This window comes from Varroa jacobsoni, unplaced genomic scaffold (genome assembly GCF_002532875.2).
Source record: "Varroa jacobsoni isolate VJ856 unplaced genomic scaffold, vjacob_1.0 scaffold_628, whole genome shotgun sequence".
Lineage (NCBI taxonomy): Eukaryota > Metazoa > Arthropoda > Arachnida > Mesostigmata > Varroidae > Varroa > Varroa jacobsoni.
In genome coordinates, this window is record NW_019213530.1 from 86,250 (window position 1) to 114,103 (window position 27,854).

General features: G+C 39.5%; 1 protein-coding gene and 2 long non-coding RNA genes across 4 annotated transcripts; 1 reads left to right on the forward strand and 2 right to left on the reverse strand.

Moving 5' to 3' along the window:
- Nucleotides 1-120: 120 nt before the first annotated feature.
- On the reverse strand, nt 121-1,728 carry LOC111262119 (uncharacterized). The gene is made up of 2 exons (XR_015311822.1): nt 1,636-1,728; nt 121-473 (listed from the first exon to the last, which is right to left on the reverse strand). It is a non-coding gene; the product is annotated as an uncharacterized LOC111262119 (long non-coding RNA).
- Nucleotides 1,691-27,652, forward strand: LOC111262114 (hepatocyte growth factor receptor). Its single transcript, XM_022836121.2, has 7 exons — nt 1,691-3,305; nt 18,612-18,908; nt 19,242-19,382; nt 20,033-20,205; nt 21,058-21,285; nt 22,227-22,348; nt 22,690-27,652. The coding sequence occupies exons 1-7, from the start codon at nt 2,859-2,861 to the stop codon at nt 25,539-25,541; spliced, it is 4,260 nt and encodes a 1,419-aa protein (XP_022691856.1). The 5' UTR covers nt 1,691-2,858; the 3' UTR covers nt 25,542-27,652.
- Nucleotides 12,949-15,637, reverse strand: LOC147753237 (uncharacterized). 2 transcript variants are annotated; one of them, XR_015311826.1, is made up of 3 exons: nt 15,377-15,637; nt 13,904-14,654; nt 12,949-13,541 (listed from the first exon to the last, which is right to left on the reverse strand). It is a non-coding gene; the product is annotated as an uncharacterized LOC147753237 (long non-coding RNA). The 2 variants fall into 2 exon arrangements; XR_015311825.1 differs by lacking the exon at nt 15,377-15,637 and having other exon boundaries at nt 13,904-14,939.
- Nucleotides 27,653-27,854: the final 202 nt, after the last annotated feature.

Consider the following 27,854-nt stretch of genomic DNA (forward strand, 5'->3'; position numbering starts at 1 on the left):
AGTAACTGAATGCAGTCAATACCCATAAATGTGTCTTCACAAGCCGTAACGCTTCCATAAAAACTCTAACACCGAAAAGTAGGATTAGAAATTTCACTGATCAAACAACAGACCGCAAGCTGCGTAGGCAAACACGTCGAATTTATTTTTACGTAGGTATGATTAACTGGTCGGTGAAAGCGTTCCAGGGCATAACATAGCGAAACGTGCACGTCGACGTTATCAAATAATACTCACTGTCAATATAAGTTCCTTAGTTGTAGGTTAGATAGTACTACAGCAACCTTCAAAGATGAGGCAGCGGTGACGTAGATGTTTACGACACTCGTGAAGCATACTCGATGCCAAATATTGTTCCAAGGATGGATTATATACGGGCAGGTTATCAAGTTTATCTAGTTAAAACGCCTAGTGGATCGGATGTGGACAACGGACAGACATTGAGACGCGTCAGGGCGATGCTTGGCGCCGCTCTAGACAAAAAAAAAAATACGAAAACGTAAAACTATTAAGTTACAACATCAAATGTTGGGGAATTTGTGCCCGGTAAAGTTGTTAGTAACTTCGCTAGTTAGTTGATTATAGCTTGGAGCTATTGTTTTAGGCACATCATGCATTATCACTGGGCGGTCTCGGTACAAAACTTTTGGTTTAGTCTTGAGTGACCTTGACGGACCCGGCTTACCCGTAGACTGCTAGACAGTATAGAGGTTCAGTATCACCTATAATTATATCACTGGGTTGTAAAATAATCTCGCAGTTAAACAATTATGGGCAGTACAATACCACTGCAATTTATGATAAGAAGTGGTCTACAGGGTGCGAGGCCCAATTTAGATGAACTGTGCTAAAGTAGTTCGTAGTCGTGCGTACGTTGTCTGCCTAGCATAAAATCTTTGAAGCGAATGTGGTTGCGTCTATGCAGTTGTTGAACTACTACTGACAAATAGGGATAACAGTATTTATTACGATAAACTTATAGGTTTCCTCTGAGAGCCTATGTTTACGTACACAACGCATTGGGCGCATCAAAACATCGACCTACCTCAGTTTAGTTATTATAGATTGTCTTAGTAGCCTTAAACAACAGTTTCGACAAAGGTAATACCATTTAGAATGGGTAATTCTAATTGCCACCTCAGACATATCCGGAAATTTTAATAACTAAACGTCATTTGTTAGTTTTGTTGTCGTAGTTGTTTGATCTACAGTCGTTGGTCAAAAGTGGCCGAGCTAACAAGGCACGTACTGGCATGAGTTCCAAACAAATTATTATTTCTAGTGACTATTTGGCAAAAAAGCCAACGGTGTCACGCGATAGCCTCGACGTACTTCCCGCGTGCTGTCAGAAGTATACCGAAACGCGCGGTTGAATAACGATATTAAGTAAATCTTATTTCCGAAGAGGGCCTTGATGTGCCTGCCACGGGATTCTTGCAAACGTCAAGACATGAATTTACAATTCGACATACGACTATAAATAACCGGTTTAAAGTTTTGAGTCTTGTATATAATATTTCAATTGACAAACGAAGTTCATATGGAAGATTATACCCTGAATGTACTTAAACGATTTCTACAATACATATGATTCTGTTAGTACTGACGAGCCGAGTCCCTCACCTACATACGAACCAATTAATTGAATTAGTTGGCGCCTATGAGCATCATTGTCGTGACTAAAATAAAGGAGATCGAGCTGTAATATAGGAATTCAGTCAGCAGCGCGGACTACCGTATTTCAAAATAATTTCGCTCCCCTCGACAACTATCGGCTGGGATCGGCAGATTCTGTCCACGGAAGCATTTTGAATAGGCGCATGGCACTATTACGACTATGAGAAATCCCTGAAGCGTTGCTTACGGAGGAGAGGGCGATCTTGATCTCTCCCCATCGTGATAAGCGCGCGCACTTGAAGTAACGTTAAAAGTACTACGTCAGTGGGTTTCTGGCGAAGAGTCAGTATCATTTAGGTTGTACCCACCGCGCCGTTTGCTATAGAATCAAGACGCCTAGACGGAACTATGTGTCATTCCTACGATATGGCGACACTGAGCAGACAATGACGCTGCAAGTGTACGAGGTTAGGCAAAAATAAATCACAACAGTGCAATGGGATACTGGATATTGACGGTCTTTTTTCAACGTCTTCTATGTATTTCAATACCTGAAGCACAGAACTTCGGGAACTACAGGCACCGTTAAGTGTTAGGTCCGCACTATGAGACTGTGATAAAGAGCCTGTTCGGCCCGAGTTCGCATTAGATAAAAACCATCCAGCTGGACACAGTCAAGTGGTGAGCACTGCGCACAAAGAAAGCTGGGTGTACTCAGGAGATACCTGGCAGCAGTGCGAAAGGATTCGTCTCGTTGTTGCGTAGCTGTTAATGTCATTCGACTCACTCACGACGGCACCGGCGCGAAGAACTGTTGCGACTGGAGCGCCATCGGTAGCGACCGACACCAGCAGCCAGAATCAACGCAGAAGCTGGAGCGGGCGCTCATATCAGCAGAACTCGCGAGAATGCGATCACCCGCAGCAATAGCGACTGCAGGCAGAACACGACGCGACTAAGCGTCAGCCGAGACGAAAGGATCCCTGAAGTGAAAAGTAGTGGCAGTCGGTGGTAGCCGTAATTCTAAAGAGAAGGATCGTGGTAGCTACGTTGACTGGCGCTGCTAACAGTGGCCGTGTTGATCGCAGCAGCGGTCGTCACGCTGACGGACGGCTGATTCTAGCAGCGGTACTGCTGGTGGGGCACTGGCGCTGGTTAAAAGGTACAACAACAGGTTGCGCTGCTTTGTAACTGCGTAAGCGTATGCCTCAAGTAGGGATCGCCATTAGGGCCATACGACGATGAAGTCGAGAAAAAGTGAAAAAGACCAAAGGATACGGGAGGGCGAGGTAACCGAAGATTTTGTTGAGTGTGGAAAACGGCGACACCTGGTGTCATCACATTCAGCATCTGTGTTGCCCAGCGTACGGCATACGTTATTGACGTCTGGGACATCACGAGACAATCGGACTCGTAAGTGTAGATATGTACAGTTTCGCAGTTACGGTGTCACCGATCGTCACGCCCGGTGGCGAGTGTCGCCAATACAAGGTGTACTTCAGCTAGGGATTTTTCTCGTAACGCTATTAGGGGCATTCTGGGTCACAATGGGCCTCAGCGAAAGTCGAGAGCCAATTCGATTGCGGCATGTTGGTGTCAAACTAGATAAAGTGGCTGCTCTATCAGATGGAACGATATGGGCTGCAGGAAATGGTCAAGTGTTCCTTTACGACGAAAACACCGGAAGGGTAAGTAAGATTGCGTCACAAAAGCTCCAGCCGGACACAGTTTTCCTTTTGTATGAACGAAAGGTGAATCATCGCAAATAGTATCAATATTTTAGCGAGAGGATAGCGTAATTTGCTATCAGAATTCATAACAATTATCTTGTAGAGAACAATTCGCTTATGATGAATTGCTACAGAAGCTTCTTTAGATTTCACAGCTGTCATCATCGCCTGATTGAATTTTTGTGGTTTTGATTTTTATCGCTAGTTTACATTAGTAGACGCTTACTGAGAGAGCAACTTGTTCAGAAAGACAACCTAGTTACTGTTTTAAATAGATAGATAGATAGATAGATGTTCTTCTGGTCCGTAGCAAATGTCACTTAAAAATGCATATGGAGCAACTGTTTCTCGACCCACCTTCGATATGCCTACGACATAATGAGAACATTGTATGTAGATACTCTAAATGAAAAAAAAAGTCAGACAATCAGAGGCGTAGTATATTTATTTTATGTCGAATATCAGCGAATATATATCATTACATTGGTGCGTACACGATTTTCCAAAAAATATCTAACACTTGCAGGGAAGTAGATACCTGTGCATGCGATAATGTAGGTAGCTTAGGTTAAATTGAGCCTAGAATTCGACTGTTAATCGTTATGCCGTATGAGTAAACAAATAACGTTTTTTTTTTTAAACGGTCATTTGAACGCCACTAAACACAATGTATCTACGAAAAAAAAAAAGTACGAAATGTGACGAAATCCCTACTGTAGATTACATAACCAGGAAACGCACTCTATCAATGCAATGATTACACTTTTATCTTGACAGCGTCGTGCTCTTTAACAACCGTCTGTGCTAGTCCTGAGGTTAAGCTCGTCACCATTCAATAATGCTAGATTATATTGTCATTATGATCTGACTATCGAGACCCATATTTTAGAAGAGGGAGAGGCCTGTGTTCGTACCCCCGGCTCCAATGGCCCAAGTGAAATACTGATGATTATAAAGGTACATAAAGTTAGCCGTTATTCATTATGGTCGTGACGAATCCCAGCTGCTAGGTGTCAACGATGACGGGGCTGTGCATATGAAAAGTACCGACGTGACAGCTTCTCCTGCCAGGTCTGTCGACGTTCTAGACCTATTTTTCTATTATACCCCGTGTGCATCTAACGTTTAGTACCGCACAGCGTCAGGCGATGCCACACAATATAGCCAGAACAATTACAATCGCTATCGGGGTAGAAAATGAAATGAGCGATAGTGAAAAGAAAGATCGCATGGATGTACGCAGAGTGTATGTCCTATCTTCTTGGTCTCAGTAGACGCAAGCGTCAATTCTCCTATAACACGCTGGTTTGGCAGCTGAGACTTGATCGAGCGGCGTGGTCACTCTCGGCTCCGCCATAATGGTTACTATATCATAGAGTGTGTCGATTTACTTCGTTTATGTACCGGTTTTTACTGCATCAAGCGAAACTCATATGTATACCGAACCTTTCTATAATATCTGCGCATGTATGTAGCAGGGGCAGATAAAAACGTACCCCTGCCCGTGAAGGCTGGCACCCTTTTTAAGTCAGCAAACAAACCTTTCCCGCTCTACCTTCTAATACAAAGATATAGATTGTCAGTCAATCTAGATTGATTAAATGTGACAAGAAGAAAAGGAAGCGGACGGTCATGTGGAGATCTGGTTCAGACGGCAACTGCAGTCGATATAAGAGTCAGTGTGCTACACTCGTGGATGACCGTTTCAAGTGCTCTTTGATTGCTAATCGCGTAAAGAAAGATGGCTCTTTAGCTGACTGAACGGGCAAATAACCGATTAACTATATCTTCCCTGTTGTAACGTATATCGTAGGTCGATTGGCTACATTTGCATTTTTCGCTAAATGAAATAAACCCCAGAAAACGTTGACTGACGTATACACAGACGGGGTTTTCATAGGGTATCTATTATTTCGAATTCGCCTCTACACATGATCATAATAACGTAGCCGAGTGGTAAAAATCGTGATGAATTGGTCACGTAACGGGAAAAAGCTGTGATAATAGCCTGACGTATTGCGACAGTGCAGACAACTGATAACAATTCGTTTCGCTCTTCATTTGAAGGAGCCAAATCGCTCATGCTATTATTTTTGTTTAGACCACGTCGCCTGTGTCACCGAGAGCGACGTTACCACAACGACGTAAATGGCATGCCTCCAGCACGACAGTAAACAGTATTTCAATAGTTTTTTAGACCTGTTTGCCGCCAGAGGACAATTGTGAAATATCACGCATTGCTATACTAAAAGAAATGTAGTATATACGAAGATCTTCCTTTTCCATACGTCTAGTACAATTAAAGGACAATATGAATCGGATGATCAGATTCATTCGAAAGCTTTAGTAGCACATGTAGAGTGGGCAGTTAAAGTTAAAAAAATTTGAGTTTTCCAGTGGTACGTTGCCGATGCATGATGACAATATTGGTCTTACTTTTGTCGAACTATGTATAACTTAAGTGATATTGTCATCTATTTTCATTGCATTACGGTAGCATATTGGTGGCTTCCGTCATCCGAAGTGCCTGCTGCAGTTCCCTTATGGGCTGGAAAATTGCAGAGGATATATGGTTAGGCAGGTAGGAGCTTGAAATCGCTAGGTTCATTTGTGTACGTCATGGCGTCATGCGTTAGTAAGCTGCATTAAACTAGTGTAGTATAACGGCTGGCAGACCACTGACTTGTCGTAAGCACTTTAGATTAGTTCCATTGATCATATTGCAAACAATCACAGTAGACACTTGGCTATAGCAATGGAATGGTCAAAATAGCGAGTTCGAAACTTGGCGGGTGCACAGGGAGCTTTTCCGCCAGCCGGCTTCTCGGCCTGAACTTCGTTCAAGGGAGACAGAATTGTCGTTTTCGAATCGTCGAATTGTCTACCATAAGAGTATGCACGTACTATCAGAGTCACGTCCACCGAGAAAGCCTTATGCAAGAACCTAAACGAAAAATTAGTATTGGCGTAAGTAAATCTGACCATAACGCGGCGCTGGTTTCCCCATGTTCTCCCGTAAAAATCGATAAGGTGCAATGGGTTTGCAAAACGCAGCTAGTGTATTATTGTTATGATCGCTTTAACGGTTTCGTACGTGAAACGAAAGAATAAGAATGCTAAAAGATCAGAATGAAAACAGGTTATTATTTTAGAATAATATGTAGTATAGGAAACATGTAGTGCAGGCTGTAACGGTATGTTGTAGTGTAACTTATCGAGCATTGATGATAAAAATTCGAACATATCTTAAGATATGTTCATAGCTAAAAGGAATTATTACAGGTGGCGTCGTTCAGGTAGCGGTTTTGTTATGTGCTTGTACAGGCTCCCTGTAGAGTTGAAAGTCAGCAAGTAAAAGACTCGCATCCTAGTATCTGAGATCTCTATCATAACGTAGCTGTCATTACTATCGAAGTATCTGAAAATATCTGAGCATAATCTGAAAATGCTTTATCAGATATTTACTGTAGATCAGTAGGGATTATGTGATCGGAACTCAGCGATATATTTCCAAAGAAACCAAATGTTCGCGAGTGTGGGTACATGACAGGGGTGAAGGTAATGCAACATGAGCCCTTTATGTATCACCGAGATTCGCTGAGACGGAATTTTACCGCTGACGTTGGCCTGGACGTCATTGACTCGTCGATCTCTAACAGCTGTCGTTGCTAAAACAGTTAATTCTACCGACATAGTCAAGCGCTTATAACTGTTGTATTCCTGTTATGAAAATACAATCATTTGCTTCGCGCCATTACCGCTGTCATTTTATGCTGATGTTGTTACAATTTTACGGTCGTTTTTGTCGACTCCGGAAACTGCTCCCTGCAACGATGGCGGCTATGCCTGCCAGCAGAGCAAAAACAGCGTTTTGGGTGAGCGCTGGCCTACTCGCTCGCACCGATTGCTTTCGGCGCCTTTTCATATGAATCAAGCAAGAAGTGACATTCTGAAAGCGACTCTAGAACATAACGATTTAACCCCGATTAAGCACATACGAAAAACTCAGCACAGTAAAGGGGTTGCGAAACGGTTCCTCATGGAAATAAGCACAACCACGATACAGAAGCTTAAATGAATTTAATGTGTCATCTAACTTTAGCCGTACAAGTTCGAATGGTACTTATACGATTGTTATTAACAATTGTTTCACGGCTATCAATAATTTAACATGCATCATACAGATAAAGAAAGCACAAAGGCTTAAGTTTTTTTTTGAATTTTTAATATGGGCAATTTTTTTTTGCAACGAAGTCTGAATACATTGTCCAATGTACCCATATGTATGTAACAAAAGGCCAAACACCTCAAAGGTCAAAGACAGTCCTACGAGGCAAAACCTAGCAGACAACAAGTTGACACTTTGACAACATCTATGAAGATTTTCCAGTGACCAATAATAAGAAAATATTGATCGTTGTTTTCATTGTTAATCGCATTTGACCTTATCGGATTGCTTTGGTACCGGAGAAACAATGGATTATGTGCCTTCATGATGACGCGCAAAGCGATTGTATCGTTTGGACGGCTAAAGGACACTTTTATTTCATACAAATGTCATAATTCAACACCGATATAAAAACTGACGGCAGACGAATAACAGAGTAATTGCAAAGAAAAAAAATTCACGTGTTTTTATTTGGGGTAAATCATGCAAATCGAATAATGTTATATTAGTCTCAAACGAATCACAATTGCAACATAATAATTTGTTGTTTGAGACCTTGTAATCCACTGCAGGTAGTAAACGCTTGAGTTTTTTACCGGACTACTTACCGGAGTCTACATAAATTGACAAAATAAACTTTGTTAAGCAGTAGCAATACAGATAGACATGAAAATCAATCATTTTTTTAGATTTATTTAGTCGCTTCATCAAAGCGATTTCCAGGAAGGCGCCATTTCAGTATGAGAGATGAACGATACGGCCTGTTCCTTTCAGTAACCGTTTAATAACAAACCTCTCCGTGCTTCAGCAACATATCCGCTTGATCCCCTTTATCTGTAACATGCCAAGTTTCAATTTGCAAACAAACTTGCTTAACTTATATACTCAAAAGAGCGTTTAGCATCGGATTGCCCAGTAAGAAGGAAGTATCTTGAAGCAAAGTTACGTAAGCTCTGACATGTCGACTTCCCGGTAGCTATCACGATGGCGGCTTAAGAAGCTAAGCCCTTCAGACGCCATTTATCTAGGTTAAAAAATATTACGGCGGATTTGTGATGCTGTCAGAGCTTTTTTTCGTTGGAAATGGGTCGCAGAAACTAAGTGTGAACGGGCATTATTTTACCTGTATTAAATCCGATAAACTCATTTATTTTGTTAATATGTCCCATATATTGCTTATTGTTTTGTTACTATTGTTGGACCCAATATGCTGGATCACGTATTTAGCTTGCCGGACAGTTTTGTCTCTAAGTTGGTTCTGTTGATACCTTAGAGGGTCTAAATTAACGCGTTTCGTTTTCACAAAGGGCGTTGATGACTCTTCCCACAGAGCAACATCTTCAATCGAAATTCGAAAGGACCTCTTGACATAATGGCAGTCCTTAAGATTCTCACTCAGGTGCATAGATAATCGACCTTTCTACCCCTGTTTTACAAAAGTACTTCAAAGTGCTAACTGTACCATCTGAGAATTTTGAAGATATTGATAGGCAGACGTAGCTCATTTGGTTTTTAATAAATTCTACAGAGTCGGGTCAGATAGAAGTTAGAGAAGTTATTCAGATAATGTATTTGTACAGAATAAGTTAAAAGTTAACACATGCAGCAAGCTTCGGAGAGATTAGTAAGCGCAAGTTGGTAACAATCTTAATAATGTGGCTATTTTTCGTTTTACGAATATGAAAGGATACAATTATCCATTGTGGCCAACTCGTATAATTAATCTTACTACTTATTTTTATATGCAAACTATTCACTGCAGTCTTCATGTCCCGTAGATTTTATTATGCTTCACTGTGCAACGACTGTCCAGAAGTTTCAAAGTGACATTGTGGCCAATATAATGATGATGGTAATTTTTATTTTATGAACTCTACTTGTGTCAAGATACGAATGAGACTGTGTTTAGTGACGACCAGAATGGCTTTTCAGACTATCATTTCCAAAACACGAGCAACGTTATAATTTCGGCATAGAAGTTACCGTGAGGTTTGTAACAGACCTGCAAAAGGTGTAATATATCAAAGTACACGCAAGGACAGAGCAAAGTAACGGTGGCTTCCTTAATATTATTATAAAAATAATAACAAACGTAATTAATGAAAGTGATTGCCGAACAATCTTTTAGAACCCCAACGAAAAAGAAGATGCCCAAAAAAAACTTCTCTTCATAGCTCATAGCTGTATCACAACCGTACCTCGTTGTGCTCCACTCGGTTCTTGGAAAGCGATAATTCTCGTTCTTTTCGGAATTTCGTGAAGACTACTCTGAATATGTGTGCATCTGTTAAAGCCCAGTTCTTCGTACCACACGCCTTATAGAAAAAGGGGAGGAGCTACTGAATGCCCATTGCGTCCCTCGTACTTGAGTATGTCACTCAGCTCTAAATAAAGGCGTCTTTTCGTCGTTTTAACGGAAACAACAGTTTCTGTTACTGACGTTACTTGCAGCCGCTTCGTGTCACGTTATACTGAATACAAAATTATATTTGGTCAAGAATAGAAAAAGCATCCTTTTTTCTTTGCTATTTATTTTTCATTATACAATTTCTGATTCAATGGGCGGGCTGCACTGTTGCTATTATGTGTTGTCAGAATCTATCGCTACGCCTTGTTAACCAACATTTACACAACTCTCAGCCCAGCGCTAACAAATGAAGTCTTGCCTAAGTTTAAAAACGTAAATATCGGAAGATGTGTTATACGAGCTGCGCAATATGGGCCTCGTAGCGAGGGTCTCATTGCAGACTCGTAGCTATTTGTCTCGCTACTTATAACTCCTTTTATGAGTTTCCTTTTATGCTTACAGCGGAATAATTTATCAATAGACCTCAGAAATAGAGCAGAGGTATGGTGCGTCATAGCGTATAACAACTGACCAACAAAATACATACATAAAAATGTTTCCGCCTTGGTTTATCTTATGATACTGCGGTTAAATTACCGAAAGCTAATGGGTGTTCCCGATGTAAGTGGACTTATAATAGGCTGTTACAAGCGAATTCAACGAGCTTTAAAATTGCATAACTTTTGAACTAGTTGGGTCAGAATGATGATCTTTAATATAGGTTGGCGGCACTACCCTCATCTTTTACACACTTGTCCCATCGCTCTGGCAGTTTCTGGACAACGATTTATCTACCATTTGCATTCCCCATGTGTAACTTCCCTGCCTATGGCTTCTTAAAGTAAATCGATAGCGGGATGTGCTTGCTTACCATTTACCCTTTTTAGAATCAACGTTGGATATTCATTTACTCAGTCTAGCAACTAGTTGAAGCGTAGCAATGAGGACTGTGATGTTAGCAAGTGCTTTCGATTACCAACTGCCCATGAGTTTCTTGAGGTACTCGAGAAAGCGGGCTGGTTTTCAACGCTCCGTTCTCTCTTCTTGCACAATTTACGTAGCGTGCTTTAGCTTAGGGTCCTTTGTTTAATGTTTTCACAAATCTTTGATTTGGTGATATTTATCAGATCAAAAGGGTATCAATATCTGCGTAAATGCAAGAGCAATGTGTTGTGAATAGGACACGGCTTAAGCTTAAATGATGTGCGATTTTGAAGTGTGGCAGAAAAATTGTGTGCAGAATGTTCCGTTAGCATTTTTGGGGGGACCCGTTTCTAGAGCTTCACACGTCAGCCTTTGTCCTAAAAAGGACAGCTCGTTTCAGAACAAAACAATGAACTTATTGACGATATTTGAGCAAGAATCAACTGTCACGCGGCTTATGCGCGCTGGCCAAAGCATCAACAAGGTGAAAAAATAATAATTTTTTGCCTACAGTCGACGGTGTGAGTTCTTGCTAGTTTTATAATGCGGTTTCGGAAAAACCTAAAAGAAATTTATATGAAGCGAATGAAAAAAATGCACAATAGAGATCAGATTCAAAAGCCCTTTGAACAAAATTGGCTCCAAAAGCCATACACCTGTATCTTTAATTAAAACATTCACAGGCGTTTTAAAAACGGGAATATCAGTTGCCAATGGTTGTTTTTTTTTTTTTTGAGAACTTTTGTGCTTTTTTGCATTGAGTCACTTAGAGCTTGAATTTTTCGGATTCTCGGTTTGCTATCAGCCTGAAATCGATTTTGCTTAAATCTGTTCTATATAACGTATCTGAATGATTCTTTAGTGAGTTCACGTCCATCAATGTTGTTTGACGTACGGTTGCGGAGTGAAGAAGGATTATTTTAAAAATTATGAGGTCCCAAATTAGAGGCGTAATCACGGTGAATGGTGGTTATATTGACTAAATATAACCGTTAAAAATCACACTTGTAGCATATGCGAAAATATTGGATTGTCTCTGTTGTTAAAATGAATAAATACTATTAAAAATAAAACCATGCATCTAGAAGAGACAGATGGAGTTTCCTAATTAGGTATCTTATAGATAACTGCACAAATTGTACGCTTTACTGCACAAAACACACGGATAGTGCCAAAGTTTCACGATAGACGTTCTTGTTTTGTTAACCCATGTCTAAAATTATATATATATATATATATATGCTGCCTGGTCACACTTAAGGCTTTATTGGAAAACCACAAGTTTAATAGTAATTATTACCGTTATCATTGTAACAGTAAATTCATTCCCATGGAGGATAGAAACGCTAGGTATTGAGAATCGGTTCACTGCTATTAGGCCTGATTAGCCTGAACTTAATTCTGTTCTCCCCTATTATATCTCGTAGATAAAAATTCTCATAGAGTCACAGTAAGTTTTTGGTGAGGCTGCAACCCTTGAAAGGAAAGCTCAAGTTTGATGATGTAGGTCAATGGAAAAATCGTCCAAGTTATAATAGTTTAGAATAATTATCGAAAAAAAAAAACTTCGTTTCCTATTTTTGATATTGATTTATTATTTTGTTAGTGCTTGTGTTTCTCATTTGTCTTTCATTTCGTTTCTTCGAATCGTAAGATATTGAATATAATATCGAAGCTAGATTTCGATTAGGGGTAACCCATTGCATATCATAACAGCCTATTAAAGAACTGAGGGACTATCGAGAGTCGACTGTTGTTGAATTAAATTCCATCATTTGTGCGCTAACTGATTTTAAATATTTGCCCCGTAGTCTTTAGCAATGGCCCCTTGATTATAAAATCGCGCTAGCCTAATCTACGCTAACAGCTCTTGTTAGTGTTCAATAAAGGCCGATTCAATTCAACCGGACATTTTTACAGCGATGTCTCTAAATACACAATTGTTTTCAAAAGAAAACTCGAGGTGGTAAACACAACGGTACAAGCTTTAATGCAATAGGAAACAACTGACAACAGAATCAGTCTTACTGTTTTAGCATTGAACATATGTTATGTTTAGTTCATGTCTAAGTATGTGGTGCTCCTAGATAATTCAGTGGAAATATAATTCGTTTCGATGTATTTCTTCCTCTAAGTTTCCCACAAATAAAAACAAACCTTCCTTGTAGGTCAAACCTTTACTATATTCATCATCAACATATTTTACTAAGAGAGGCCATTACGCTTCTATGGCGTACTGTTACATTTGATACCAGATAAATCGCTTGTGAAAAAAGTACAATTTACATCTATTGAAAACTATACGTATCTGTGTATCTATGGGTTATTTACATTTGGGTCTCATCGGCTCATATGATTGCTGTCAGAAAAATTTAGGGGCGTGACTGCGAATCAGGATCCGACTATAAAATCGGCAGGTGCCGCTGTTGTTTTAACTGTAACCTCCTAACGATAGTAATAAAACGGGATGTGCGTGCCTTAGGCATTGTTTTCAGTGGTAGAGTGAGAGAAACAGTTCAGCGGCGTTGATTAAGCTCATCCTTATTGTTTTAATTTAGAGGGTGGCGACGCATGGCGCACTGGGGGGGGCTTCTAGTTTCTGAGAAGGTAGCGGCTTAGACATGAGTTACTGCAACGACATTTAGAGGAAAGATATGTAAGAGTTTCTTTCTTGACGGTCAAGGATCTGTAGAAACGGTATCGTTTCTTCTGGGTTCGGTATAAGGATGCTTGACACTGTGGATGCTGGAAGGATCTGCAAGAAGAAAAAAAAAGCTTTTTTCTGGATTCAATAAGAAGATGATCGACACGGAGAGTCGTTGGTTAGATACAGAGATAAAGCCGAAACGAATGTGACAATGGCGGATCCTTGAGAAAGAACGGGGTTCTCTCTGGACTCAGGTACAACTTAGTAAAAATAATAATGGAAAATCGCACGCGGGTAAAAATCACGGGGGTTAGCATTTTTTTTTGAGTTGGCATACGCTGTGTTTTGATCCACAAGCCGATATTAATATATAATTTTATAACACGTTTCAAAAGAACTGTTAGCACCCGTCATTTTTACTCGCATGTGATTTTCCACTTCCACTTTTATTCAGTGGTATATATACGTACTCTTTGTGAAACGCGCCGTAACAGTCGGCCGCTCTACCCACGTTTGAGTCCCAACATACGGTTTGAGGTTGTCCGCGTTCTTCCCACGCCATCAACAGCTGTCCAGGATTTGCTGTTGTCTGATCATCTTGCGCGCCATCTCTCAAGCTCTGCTACCCTTGCAGTGGTTACTCAAACGGAACCATTGCCCTCAGCTGCCGAGAGCATGCCCGTCCTTGCCTATGCATACGCTTTTTTTTCGATGGGAACAAATGTCGAAACACACACGTCGTGCCTTTTAGTTTTCAAACGTTTTTACACAGACCATCTGTTGCATCGTCAAGTTGAGCAATAGTTTCTTTTAACAAGGGACCACGTATTGCATTTTCTTCATATTGGACACCAAAGCCTTTTGACTGTACATTAACAAAGGCTTCGTATCCGAATCGGATTTTTTTTTCCGTATTACAATAACGCAAAGTACGTGCCTTGGCCTTTAAGTCGGCTCAAAACAACACTGTATACTACAGTAGGTACAAAACCTTGACCTACTGCGTACGTTGTCTGATTCCAACGATTGCGACTTCATACATTGGTCCATCCAGCAATCGCATACGAGCTTTACTTAAGCTGTGAAGTCAGGCAGCGGCACTGTAGGAAAGCACGCAGCCGTGGAACTGGTACGACACGATAATCCGATATACATCGAGCCATGAACTCCTTCATACCGCCTTGCTGTCCACAGCGGATCCAAACCAGCATTGAGCTATACCTGAAGTCAATAAGCAAGACAAACATTATGCGACTAGCCGCAGGCACTTGCCCTGTCCATGATTCGAGTACTCAAAAATGGTTGCTTCGGTGATAACGCGATTTCCTCGCACTTTGTGAGAAAATTTCTATCACCAGTAGCTTGCAGCCGACCACTTTCTCCGTCTTCGATTTTACTGGTCGTCACACAGCTTCGAGGAACAAGGGAGCAACGATCCGCTGTCCTCTGGCTGCCACCAACTTCAATGACGATGGTCTGCTTCCGTTACAAATGCGATTTACTCGCTCTATATCCTGTCCTTATACAGTAATAGTAATATATATATACCTAGGATTGAATATTTGGTAGGCTTCATAGGCTATATATATATATATATATATATATATATATATATGTACAGAGGTGGAAAAACCTTTAGCAGCGTCCAATACATCTTTAATAGCCCGACTTAGCACGCTCATCTTTTACATATATCTATGTGCCCTCTTCGTCCGATTTGTATGATACCAACGAGTGTACCATGAATGCGTTAATCGCCTGACCTTTAACCATTGGACCTAACTAATCTATAACGATATTTATCTTCGTGTAGATAAATACGCATTTGTATATATACGAAAGATATTAACGGAATCATGATGACGTCGTTCATTTATTTCGTTCTAATTCATTCGATTTTTAAAGATAGGATAAACACGGCCTTTGCATGCATCAATACATACGTAGACACATTGAAGGGCTAACGTGTTACGTCGAACGTTCTGAACTGAATGCAAGGCTTCGCTGTCTACTTACATAAACTTCAAACGCCTTACCAACGCACAATCTGAGCAAACAAAGCCAAAAACTGATCGCGGGAAGCAAGCATCTACGGACGATCGGTATTTGTTTGCCCTATAAATAGCATTTGTGCCTCTCGACTGTAAACTGTTTACAACGAGAACTATCTGAGCATTCTGATGTTTTAGAACGCCAGGAAAAGGTACTGGCCTGGCGGAAGAGAATATATGATAACAATGAGTTTATTTGGAGAAGTTTTCTATGAGCTAAAGCTATGGATCAAAAAAGTAGTGCCTCATGCAATACCGTTTTTTTTTTACCATTTCACATATAATTGAAATAAGGAGATAAGTCTAAAAAATACGCATATCCGAAATGTGCGTCTTTTTTACGTCTATTGCATTGTCGAAATAATCTTAGCTTCGCGTTTTATCAGCGTGATATAAAGGTATTCTATTGTGAGTTTGAAGAAACTTCTCAAAGATAAATATTTCAATCGAAATAACGAGTTTTCGGCAACTTATATATTATACATTTAATCGTAGTTACAATTTCGAAAGAGTCCGGGGCATCTGCCTTGTGTACGATAGGGATGTTATCGCTAGAAGGATTGCGCAAGAATGGTATGCCAAGTTCGAAAACAGTATTCGGAAGAGGATGTCCCCCGTTATTATCGAACGTGTGAGTTTGATGACGGCCATATTAAGACATCTGAAATCGACGGATAAACAAGGTTATCCATAACCACGTCAACTCCTTAAATTTACGTAGAAGCTTAAAGCTTGAGTAACTCACGAACTCTGTATCCAGCGTGGCATCAACGCCGCACTTCAGCATCTTACCCAGTATCAAAGTCACAGTGAGCGATTTTTGCTGCGAATTACATCGGTGGTAAAAAGGTGGTGTGTGTACATAAATTTTAATCGGTGATTAGAATGGGTGGGTCGAGGAGAGAAGCCAAGGCCCAAGGTCCAATTAGATTTTCATTTGAAAAACGTTATGTTCTGCGCCTGGTGGGACTGTGAGGGCCTGATTCATTGGGAATTGCTTTCTGTGAACCAGGCAGTTGATCGAACCAGACATGTTTGATCCACTTGCAACTAATCATCCAGCCTATTCAAGGGAAAAAGCCCCATTTTGCGTCATGACTGCGCGAGACCACAAATAGCAAGCAAACATCGTTAAAGCTGCCCTCCTGGATGTAAACTGGGAAGTTTTGCTATTTTTTCCTTATTCCCTAGATTTTTGCACTAACAGATTTTTATTTTTCCTTTTATTGAGCAATTACCTTCGTGGCCTGACTTTCGACATAGATGAACAATTCCAAACGTGATTAGAAACCTTCGAAAAGAAACCCGCTGCCTTCTAGCGGGACGGCATGCATCATTTGGACGAAGGATGCGAGAAAGTGACGAGCAATAACCCGAGATACATAACACAATGTCTTGTCACAAGAACAAATAATATGGTGTTTTCTGTTCAAGCAAAAAGTACGGCAAAATTCTTGTTGACTTTACGTATACGTCAGGCGCATTTAACTGACCGGACCTGTTTCTAAAATCACATCTAAACAAAAACAGGTATTTCAACCCATGGCACAGGCTCGTTTCAAATGTTCCCTTTGCAATTATCAAATGCATCTTTTGGACGATATCGATTAATTTAAGAAAATGGATAGACAGTTTGAATTATCATAATTTTAAATTGATGTGCTTAATTTACAAACTTCAACAAACATTTTGTTTGGTGATGCGTGCTATTACCCAAGTTCAACTTTGAAATCTTCCTATGTCGCCGGTTAACCCTCCGGAAAACCCAAGCGAATTTACGGTTGTTTACAAAGATGTAGTTGTGTCAATTAATTATGCCATTTAATTGAAATGTATTATAGCTTCGTCCTCCCAAATAATCTTCCATAGGAAAATTGTGGGTATCCACATTTTTTCGGGTACGACCCGCTAAATAGTTCTCTTTCACCGGCATAATGTTCATTGATGAGACGAACGCATGAGTTGCTGATGCTACGTTGAAAAGTAGGTTGTTTTATAGGTTTTTCAGGTACTTAATATGCCTTCTTTGCTAGTAGAGCTCGTTGATGTTGCCTATAAATATCTGAAACAGCTCTGTTTGAAATTTTTCTTCTTTGATAGGTTGCATGTCACATAGGAGGATCAAGCTGCGACATTGTTCTTATACTTCCAGTAGTATTTTAAAATAAATCTTCTCTCCTTTTTTTCAAAAGTTAGTCCACTCATTATTTCCAATTAATTACACAAAAAAAGCTATGATCCATCAAACATTTTCTGGGATATCCTGTATACAGTATACACGATAATAATAACATTAACCGTCTCGTTTCGAAACTCTAGAATGTAGCTCTGCTCTCTCTGGTAACGGCTTGATAGTTTGATATATCTATGCGATAGTGGAAATTTTTATATATGCGAATTTTTTTTTTGTGGAACTAATTCAGGGATAAATACGTTCACGTATTCGCATTGGTTGACTTACGGAAATTTGTAGAAGTTTGGCACTTTTTATAAGTCGGCACTTGATATATGCATTTTCTTTGGGAACACGTTTACTACGGGTAACTGGCTCTAGTTAAATTTGGTAATAGATCAATAGACACTAACGTATTAATAATTTGACGCGAACCCTGAACCTCACCCATTCCACAAAAAAGGACTCCAGAACACACAAGAAGTCAATAGTGTGTCATGCGACAGGCGGATCTAGTCTAACAAGTCTTCCATAAGAAGTTCCGTAGAAAATGGTTCTGTGGCATTAAAAGCTTACCCATAGGTATTCATCAAATTCAATTTTAGTTGGATGGACTTTTTCTAGTCCGATGCCAAGGAAGTCACTAGTAAAGATATGAATCTTTAGAAAACGACTACGCAAGGATTATGTTGTTTATGCACGAAAGAAACCACAGCTTTAGATAACTGCTACGTTTGACTACGAACATAGTGAAGAGAGTTAATTAGAAGAAGAATGTTAGCATAACGACTTGTTGCATTCCCTTTTTCAGGAAGAAACAGTGACATTGCAGGGCTGCATTGATCTATTCTTTTCCATGAAGAAAATGACTTTTTCAATATATAGAAAGCGACTGACTTAATTCTATGAAATATCTAGAATAATCTAAAATTTATTGCGTTTTCTCATTCTAAGTGGATCAGCAAGGCTACCGTATCAGCGCCCGGAACACCTGCCGTTACAATTGGACGTGCAGAAATTAATGGAAGCACGCTTGTTGAGGTCGGTGTCGTATGCTTTGCTGTAAATCGCGGACTGTGTTCTATAATGGTACACGATAAAAACAACAGTACGATTCGTGTTGTTCAACTCGACAAAGACAACTTTAGAAATCACGGTTCTAACTTTAGCTTGATTACTCCATTAGAACACCATTCAAAAGGCAAGCCCGTACTGTTCGCCGTCAGCAAGGATTTCGACACAGCGAATGAGGTCAGTGATTTAGTAAACTATTCATAACACGCATACGCCCTAATATGATATAATAACGAACGTCTGGTCCTTAAGTTTTTTTATTTCGAGACATTAAGATGTCCAATGCTATAAGCGACTACCCAGCTGTTTACTAGGACAGGTCGGAGAAGCGGTTATCCATAAGAATCATTTACTGCATGAACAAATGAACTTACTTCACATTCATTGAAAACAAGCTAATTGTGCTTAGCTCCACGAATCCTAATAGCGAAACTCGCAAAAATAAACTCAACAACATATAGCGCTTGGTATAATCCCATATGAATGTTCTTCCCCACATTTACATTTCAGTCGCCGCTAAGTCTTCTGCAACTACAGGACGATGATCTAAGCGACCAGTCAACCTTAAATAAGCCACCGCGTGGATTTGCGCCCTACATGGAATTAAGGAACGGCTACTCGATGATGTTCGAAAACAACCTCAGACCGACGGTAAGAAAGTGGAGTTTATGTCTTATTGAAGAGCTCGTTTAATATTACTAGGTAATGAATAATGTAGTTTGTTCCTAGCCAACTATTGGCCTGGGATGATTCGTCATAGTTTTGCGACTCTGGCTTTTTTTTTTAGATTTCTTACGGGATGTTAGGAGCTAGAACATGATAGATAATCTTAACCGCTAACGCATTTGACTGTTCGTTCCTAGGAACGGATACGTCGTGCACAGCGATACGGAAATTGCCGTAAGGTGACAGAGGTGGCATTTTGATTAATTTCGACCACATGACTCTAAGCTTGATTGTTAAATTTGGTCATATGTTGAAACCCAAATGGTACCTATTTTTGTTTACTTGATTCAACACGTCCTGCGGCAGGGACGTTTTATTTCATCTTTGCAGTATCCAGTATTTATATTATTAAATGGATATCATGTTGAGGGCGTAATAAGCGTACAAATCAATGGAGACTTTTCAGAAGAACAGATTGTTGAAAACGTTTGAGCCAGCAAAGATATAGTGAAGAAATAATACGAACTAATTAAATCTCAAATCACCTTTACATGCTTGGTAACGCATAGATAAAAGAAATGGTTAATATATTGAAACGATTGCATAATTTTTTCATTTTTTTTTTTTCGAAACAGATTAAATACCTGCATGCGTTCCAATATAATGGTTTTGCCTTCGTTGTGACAGTCCAGCCGATGATTACGAGTAATACCAAAGCGGTTATGAAATACGTAATATTTGAGACGCGAGTGGCGCGTTTCTGCCTAGACAACAAAAGCATGAAATCATACACGGAGATACCGATAAGGTAAATACAAACCGACACGTTCTACTGATTAGTCCTAATCTGTTCGTGCACGATGATGGATGAATATTGTAATATAAGCGTAATTCTGAAAAATGTAACCTGCCGCTAAATTTTGTATATTCGTTAACAAAGTCATCATTGAGACACATTCTAGCTGGCTGCCTTTCCTCAGTACCGAAATAAGCTATATGTTTAGAAACGATCCACATTATCGCTGTGTGAGCGGAGATCGTGTTCCGGAGACTAACCCTCTGACGCCGGATGAGCTTCCAAAAAAATTATAAGCTATACTGGTTATCCGAAATACGCAGCTGTTGAAGAGATTAGACTAGCGTCATATATAGTAAGAATATGTCGGAAAGCTCGCCAAAAACGGTCCTAATAGAGGCTATGCAAAAGTGCGTTTTGGACAACCCTGGTTTTTCGATACTCTCCTTGGCGGCTGAATTTAATGCGGCAATACATATAATTGCTCAAATTGTTCACGAGAATTTTGAGACTGTTAGAATTAGTCAAAAGCTCTCTGATCACATAGAACCAAGGTACTTGATTCTGTCATTAGCTTCTCTTCTTCGGAGCTTTCGAGATCTGGGAAACAAGTACGCCACTGACGATCCTTTCTGTTGGCCCATGCAAACAATAGCATATGCTTCATTTACATTTCGCTTATAATCAATTTAGGCCCGTAACTTAGAGCTATTGTGACTAGTCAGAGGATGCTCCTATCAAATCTAAAGCAACATGACGAGCTACTACGATCTAAAACAAATCAGCCTTCTTTTTCTTAGCATTTTCCATCTGTCCTTAATATTATTTTGCTTTTGTATAACTTTGGTTGAATGCTATACTTAGTTGTAAAACGAATGACAGACGATACGATGTTGCGGCCCACGCTCGACATATTATTCGCGGCTCCAATTATACGCTTCTAGTCACAATGGGTGAGGCAGAGAAAAACGTGCCATATCCATCCATCGCGAAACCGTCGGCCCTATGCGCTTTTAACGTGGATAGCTTGAGCAGCAAATTTAGTGAGACGACCAAGCACTGCAGAGAAGCCGCGCGTGCAGACATTGTCAGGTAACTATTACACACGAAGATATGTCAAATTGTTCAATCGATAACTTGATAAATGATGCGATTATTTGGATTTTATAATAAACTATCTCGTTACGCATAATCTAGCGAGAACTACTTTTCGATCATAAAAGCCTGTATGCGAAGGGTTCAGCTTATGTTCAGAAGTAGGGAAAATATATATCTTGCGACAATCATTTTATGACGTCTTCGAAACCAATATAAGAAAGCAATTTCTTTGGTAAATTCCTTAAACGGACACAAACTGCAAGCAAACTAAGCAATGTAAATGAAAACTGATGCAGGCCGGTCGGGCCTTCAGTGGCAGTAAGAATGGAGTGGCTAATAATAACATATTTCGAGGATATATATATATATACATGAATACACGCCCAGAGGTGCGTGTATATGCCTTTTTGTTATTGAGGAGTAATACCTATTTTGTGCATATCGTTAAATTATCGTATCAAATAAATTTATAAAAATATATCAATGATAGTTAAGCGCAAATTCCTACCTAGCTAAATATATTTCTTGACTTGAATTATTTAACACGTAAAAATACACGTTGAAACACGTAAAAATAACTCAGACTAGCAATTGCAGCGAAAGCAATTGTTTGGCCATATACGTACAAAACTGCCCAGGCTTTTCGGATTTTTCAATTCAATCACAGCAATAGTATCTATAAGGTTTTTAAAGACTCGACGAAAAGCTCTTTGAAATTGTTTCAACTATGTAAAGAAACAGAGATGCGTATTGCAAAATGCAGATAGAAATTATCAACAGCTAGACGAACAATAGATATTTCGCGACAGTAGATCTATTTCTAATTTTTGTTATATATTATTTTTGGAAGTTATATAAAAATAATGTAAGATATATAAAATATTTTTATACAAAAACAGCGCTACCTAGGTTAAATTTCGGAATGTTTTTTTCAGGCAAAGTAATTACTATCAGAAGCATGATCCGAGAATTCCAATACAATGCCAGCAATCATTAGAGAAATCCGAATGCAATCCTAAAGAAAATAAGTACATCGTAGGAATGAGGACTTTTGAAGGTTAGTGTAGTTAAATGATGTTAGATATTTATATCGCAATTCTTTTACTCCATGGAAAAATACAGTTGTCACACGAATCCATTCTGACGGCCCGGACATTAATTACTTCACTGATCATACAGGGCGAAAATTCAAGTTACCACGTCGATTTGTACCTGTGTCAATTACTACATTCTGCGTGTTACCCTGTCGGTTCTTAAAATAAACAACCGTTGCGATCATTTTTCGATTTTTTTAATTATTTTATTTATTATTTTATATATTTAAAGTTTTTAATAATTTTATTAAGTTAAGTTTAAATTCAAAGTATTAATTTACTGCTAATGACTGATCCTTAATAGGCAATGTTGTGTTCGCGTCGCAACGCAAAAATCCACCCGATGTTACTTATATATACAATCGTACCCGATCGGAAGGAGTTCCCGTTGGAACCCTCACCACATTTGAGGTCGAAGAACCTGAAGGGCCTATCGATTCTGAGCCAATCTACATATGGGTAGCTGATCATCAGGACCAAGTACACCGAGTGCTAATCACATCTACATTTGCGATTCACCTTGTAACTGTCGACACCAAATTTCTCAAGAGCCAAAATACGGATTTGCGGGACGCTGTGTATAGCAGTGAAGTCAGAGACTATCTTGGTTCGATAACTGAATCTGCACACTCTGCAGGTCGAATCCATTTTCTAAAACAGGACGAGGTTTTAGAGATCGACACGCGTGATACGTGTGCATTCTATCTGAATTGCGGCGACTGCCTAAATCCGCACCAAATTACCGATGGAATTGTCGGCTGTGAGTGGAAGAACGGTCGATGTACTCCGGGTAAAGGGAACAATCATTGTGCTCCTTTTGTCGAGATAAAGGAAAGCGGTCCATTCGAAGGTCCTGATGAAGGTGGCAATAACCTTATAATAAAAGGTTTAGACTTCGGCAACCCCGCCTATCCAATCCAAAGCACAATGCCGGTAAAAATTGGAAACAAAGCTTGCGCAATTAAAGAGTGGAGTAATTCGTCTATAACGTGTGAAGTACCAGGCCGTGACACGACCCTTTCACAAAACAAGGTGGAAGTTCTTCTGCAAGTTCGTGATTTCAAAATGGACGAGCGTTTGAAGAACTACCATATTTCATCTGAGGGATATAAACAAATAGCTACATACACATATTACCCGGTCAAGTTTTACGGTGTGTTTCCATCATTCGGACCAGATACGGGAGGGACAAAATTAACCTTGATAGGTGAAAACATTGGATACAATGATATGCGAATCCCACCCAGTGCACTAATAGGGACAAATAACATTACGAATATCCATATTTGTGATACGTTCATTGTCATCAATCAGACGCATCTGACCTGCAACACGACAACCTTCCCGACTGGCATCACGGAAAGAAGGCTAAATTTGTCACTGGAGATTTCTAAAGTAGCTTATCCAGCAAACGGAACTAACAATACGACCGAGCTCTTTCAGTATATTAACAATCCGTCCGAAATCGAAGTCGACGGATCATCAAAGCTGCACTACTTCTTCACAGGAGGACGTGCGTATCAGATTGTTTTCAGAGGAGAACATCTAGACGCATCGGTTGAGCCCCATATCAACATTAAATTATATGGCGATAAAGTCATAACTGCTAACTGTCGTGCCCCCAATAAAACGACTGTGATGTGTAAAGCGCCATCGCTAGTCGATCACGACATCTACTTGTCCAATCAACCTATCCACGCCGGTATGGAATTACAGTTCGACGGATTTCTTTATAAGAAGATTCGCTCACAACTAACCTATTACCCGAACGCAACAATTTTTGGCAATAACATTGAGCAAGCCGTGGCTAGTCCGACCGGTGAGACGCGTATTACAATCCAGGGAACTTATCTTTCTCCACTAGACAAGAACGACATTATCGTTCAAGTTGGCGATAGACCTTGTGAGGTAAACAGCATTATCGAGACAACAGTCGTCTGTACTGCACAGCTTGAACCAGGAAGTCATCCTGTTTACGTCACATTAAACAGTACCGACCTCCTCGTCAGAACTTACGAAGCTGAGGTAAAAGTCATAGGACACTCCGCAAGTTTGGATGGGAGTGTTACTTTTGCTGTTATAGGCTCTATTCTAGCACTGATTGTCGTAGTCTTATTGATTAGCCTTTATTATTTCTGTGTACGGACGAAAATTGAGAAAATTGAGCCTACAGTCGCTTTTACACCTGAAAATGATGGCTATCTCAACCCAGATAGTGAACGCCTTCTCGCCACAATTCCACCTGACCCAGAGATCATCCAGCAACTTTCAGATTGGGATCTCCTGATGGACTTTTCGTGTATTCAAGTTGGCGCGTTAATTGGCAAAGGTCAATTCGGCTGTGTCTACCGAGGAGTCCTGAAACGCGACAAGATTAGTGATGAAGAAGCTGTGGCTATAAAAACCCTACAACAACGAGGCTATACTACGAATGACGCTAACGTATTTCTTAAGGAAGCACTCCGTATGAAAGATTTCAATCATCCGAACGTATTATGCCTGATAGGTGTGAGCTTCGACAACAACAATGCAACTGATCCCATGATCATTGTGCCGTATATGGCTAACGGCGATCTGCTGATGTATATCCGAAATCAAGATAATACGCCAACTGTCAAGGATCTCATCACGTTCGGTGCAAATATTGCCCAGGGCATGTCGTACCTTACGTCGCAGAAATTTATCCATCGTGATTTGGCTGCACGAAATTGCATGGTTGGGGAAGACATGATTGTGCGAGTAGCCGATTTCGGCCTTTCGCGCGATGTCTACGAAACTTCTTACTACTCAAGTGATAATGCTAAAACCAAGCTTCCAGTAAAGTGGATGGCTCTGGAAAGCCTGATATCTGGCCATTATTCTCACAAGTCCGACGTGTGGTCGTTTGGCGTAGTATTGTGGGAGCTGATGACCCGTGGATGTCAGCCGTATCCCAGCGTCGACAATTGGGAGGTTCATCTTTGGCTAAAAGAGGGCCGACGTATGCTACAACCAGCGTTCTGTCCTGATGCCCTTTACAAGATCATGCTCTCGTGTTGGCATGAAGACCCAGAAAAACGGCCAACGTTTTCTCAGCTGGTCAAGGACGTACCAAACATCATTCACACAATAGAAATGTCCACACGCAATGCCGTGCCACAATATGTAAATGCATGATAATTGAAACCATACCTGATATTAGTACTAGTATTGGGGTTTGAAAAATCCTAGTGGGCAAAAATGTCAAAATAGTAACAGACGTCTTATACGAAAAAGAAGGATAAGCATCGGCTAAATAGTAGGCATAAATGCATTAACAAACAAACTAGACATCTCAAACTTCGAATGGATCATCCAACAATAGTCGAAATCTAATTAGGTAAAATGCCATTAGTACCAATACCATGTCAGATCCCTCGTCCACAATGGAATCGATCTCTTGAGGGCCATCAAGACAACACAGTTATGATTAAGATCATACCGCATGATTATGTATTTATTATTCTAGCTTATTCAAGCCAGTGGACGACCAGTAACACGCTAGATAGACATATGCAAGTAAAGCATGTTCACAGTTATTATAGGTACATTAGGCCTCCTAATGGATCCTTTTAGAAAATAAGCCATTATAGACGAGACGTGTCCGTCGTTAGAATACACTTATAACACAGGTGCATTTACAAGTATTACATGAAAATCATAACATATATATATATATATATATATATATATGTAAAAAAAGTCAGCAGAGTGTATGTTCATCCAAGTCACCAATCTTTTATCATTCATCGTTAATATGATCCTCCACCATTACTTGTTAATAAATCTTCAAAATAGCCTACCCAGGACAAATAGTCAATTCCACAAAAACAAAAAAAAAAAATATTTTACACAAAAGTATTATAGTAGAGCTATTGGTTAATCAAGGTTGTTTTAAACAGCGCCAGCCTAAATTTCAGGGATAAATGGTAAGGACCATTAAAAAAGACCAGATAAATGGTAACCTTCCGCCCACCTAGTCATAATAATCAGCGTTGTCAAATCTCTGGAAATTCAGCCAGCTTGTTCTGTGCAAATTCAGTCATTTAGTAATAGCTGTCGCCTGACGTGATGTCCACTAATCGTAAATATTATACCTGATCTGACAAATGTGCCTCGCTTTCTATATGTAAATATTTTGATTTATCTCTACAGAAATGAGCTTTTACTAACTTGCAAATGATCGATATTGAAAAACTTATTCGTGTTAATTTATCATTGGTTTGGATCTAGGTCAGCATCTGAAGGAAAACTGTATCTTGTTTGTCAGATCGCTCACAAACATTTTAATTAATTATGAAAATGTTGACTCGATACCTGTTATCATATCAGTCACCGCAGCTCTCGTTAGTCATAGATGTGTAGTACTGCGCCGACTTGTAAATCCATATATACATAGATATGTCTAAGCTTGCACCTATTTATTGTTTAGCTATTGCGTTGGCTCATCGCGACGAAAACAATGTGTCGTTGGATTTGTTCTTTTTCCTTTTAACTATTTCTATTTAATAATTCACGATGCAGGACGTATGCTACGAGAACGTCATGAAAGAGATTATCGTAATTAGAAAGAATATGTTTGAATAACAAGCTTTTGTCTATATGTAATATTATGGCTAAATTACGAATTAAAATATTGCAAACGATTGCAAAACTGGAACATTCTGATTTCTGCTGATTAAACCTTTTTTTTTTCGTTTTTTTTTTTTATAGAGTAAAAATGCATACTTGAACCATTTCATAAAATATTAGTACTTTGTGCAAAAGCCATTGAATTACATAAATTGATATGTGCAAACAATCTGTTAATATTGACGAGCAAATTGATAAAATACCCTGCACTATTCTTTCTGATAGTATTTTAAAAACAACGAAATTCGAATTTTCGTTGTACAGGAAACAAATGCAGTCTATCTATCTATATATATATATATATGAATTGATTCCTCATAATAAAAAGGAGAAGCAAAAGCACCTTACGGAAACCTTTAAACACACAGGCTATTTGAAAAATTGAAAGCAATCACTACACGCAATTGTTCCATATTGATATTAAACTTAAATATTGCTTTTTTGTGTTGGAATTAGTTGACACTTAAAATAAAAATTTTTCAAGTAAACCATTCTACAGACTGATTGCATGCTAGAATGTATTAAAAATCGAAATAAATAATGTAGCTGAATAACGAAAAAGAATTGTAAATTTGTGATTTCGAGAGAAATAAATGCGAATATACGAATTTTCCTTACTCTTGTAATATTAAATGTTGACTAGACGGACTCTATTTGATGTATTGATTTAACTTATTTAGCTTTACTGATGTTACATTCAACATAAACTATAATGTATACCAATAGTTATCCCGTAGCAGTTATCCTGCCACGTTAGCTCGTTAGTCTTTGAAAGCTATTTCGTCGGCGTTTTTCACCATGAACGAATTTGATTTGCGT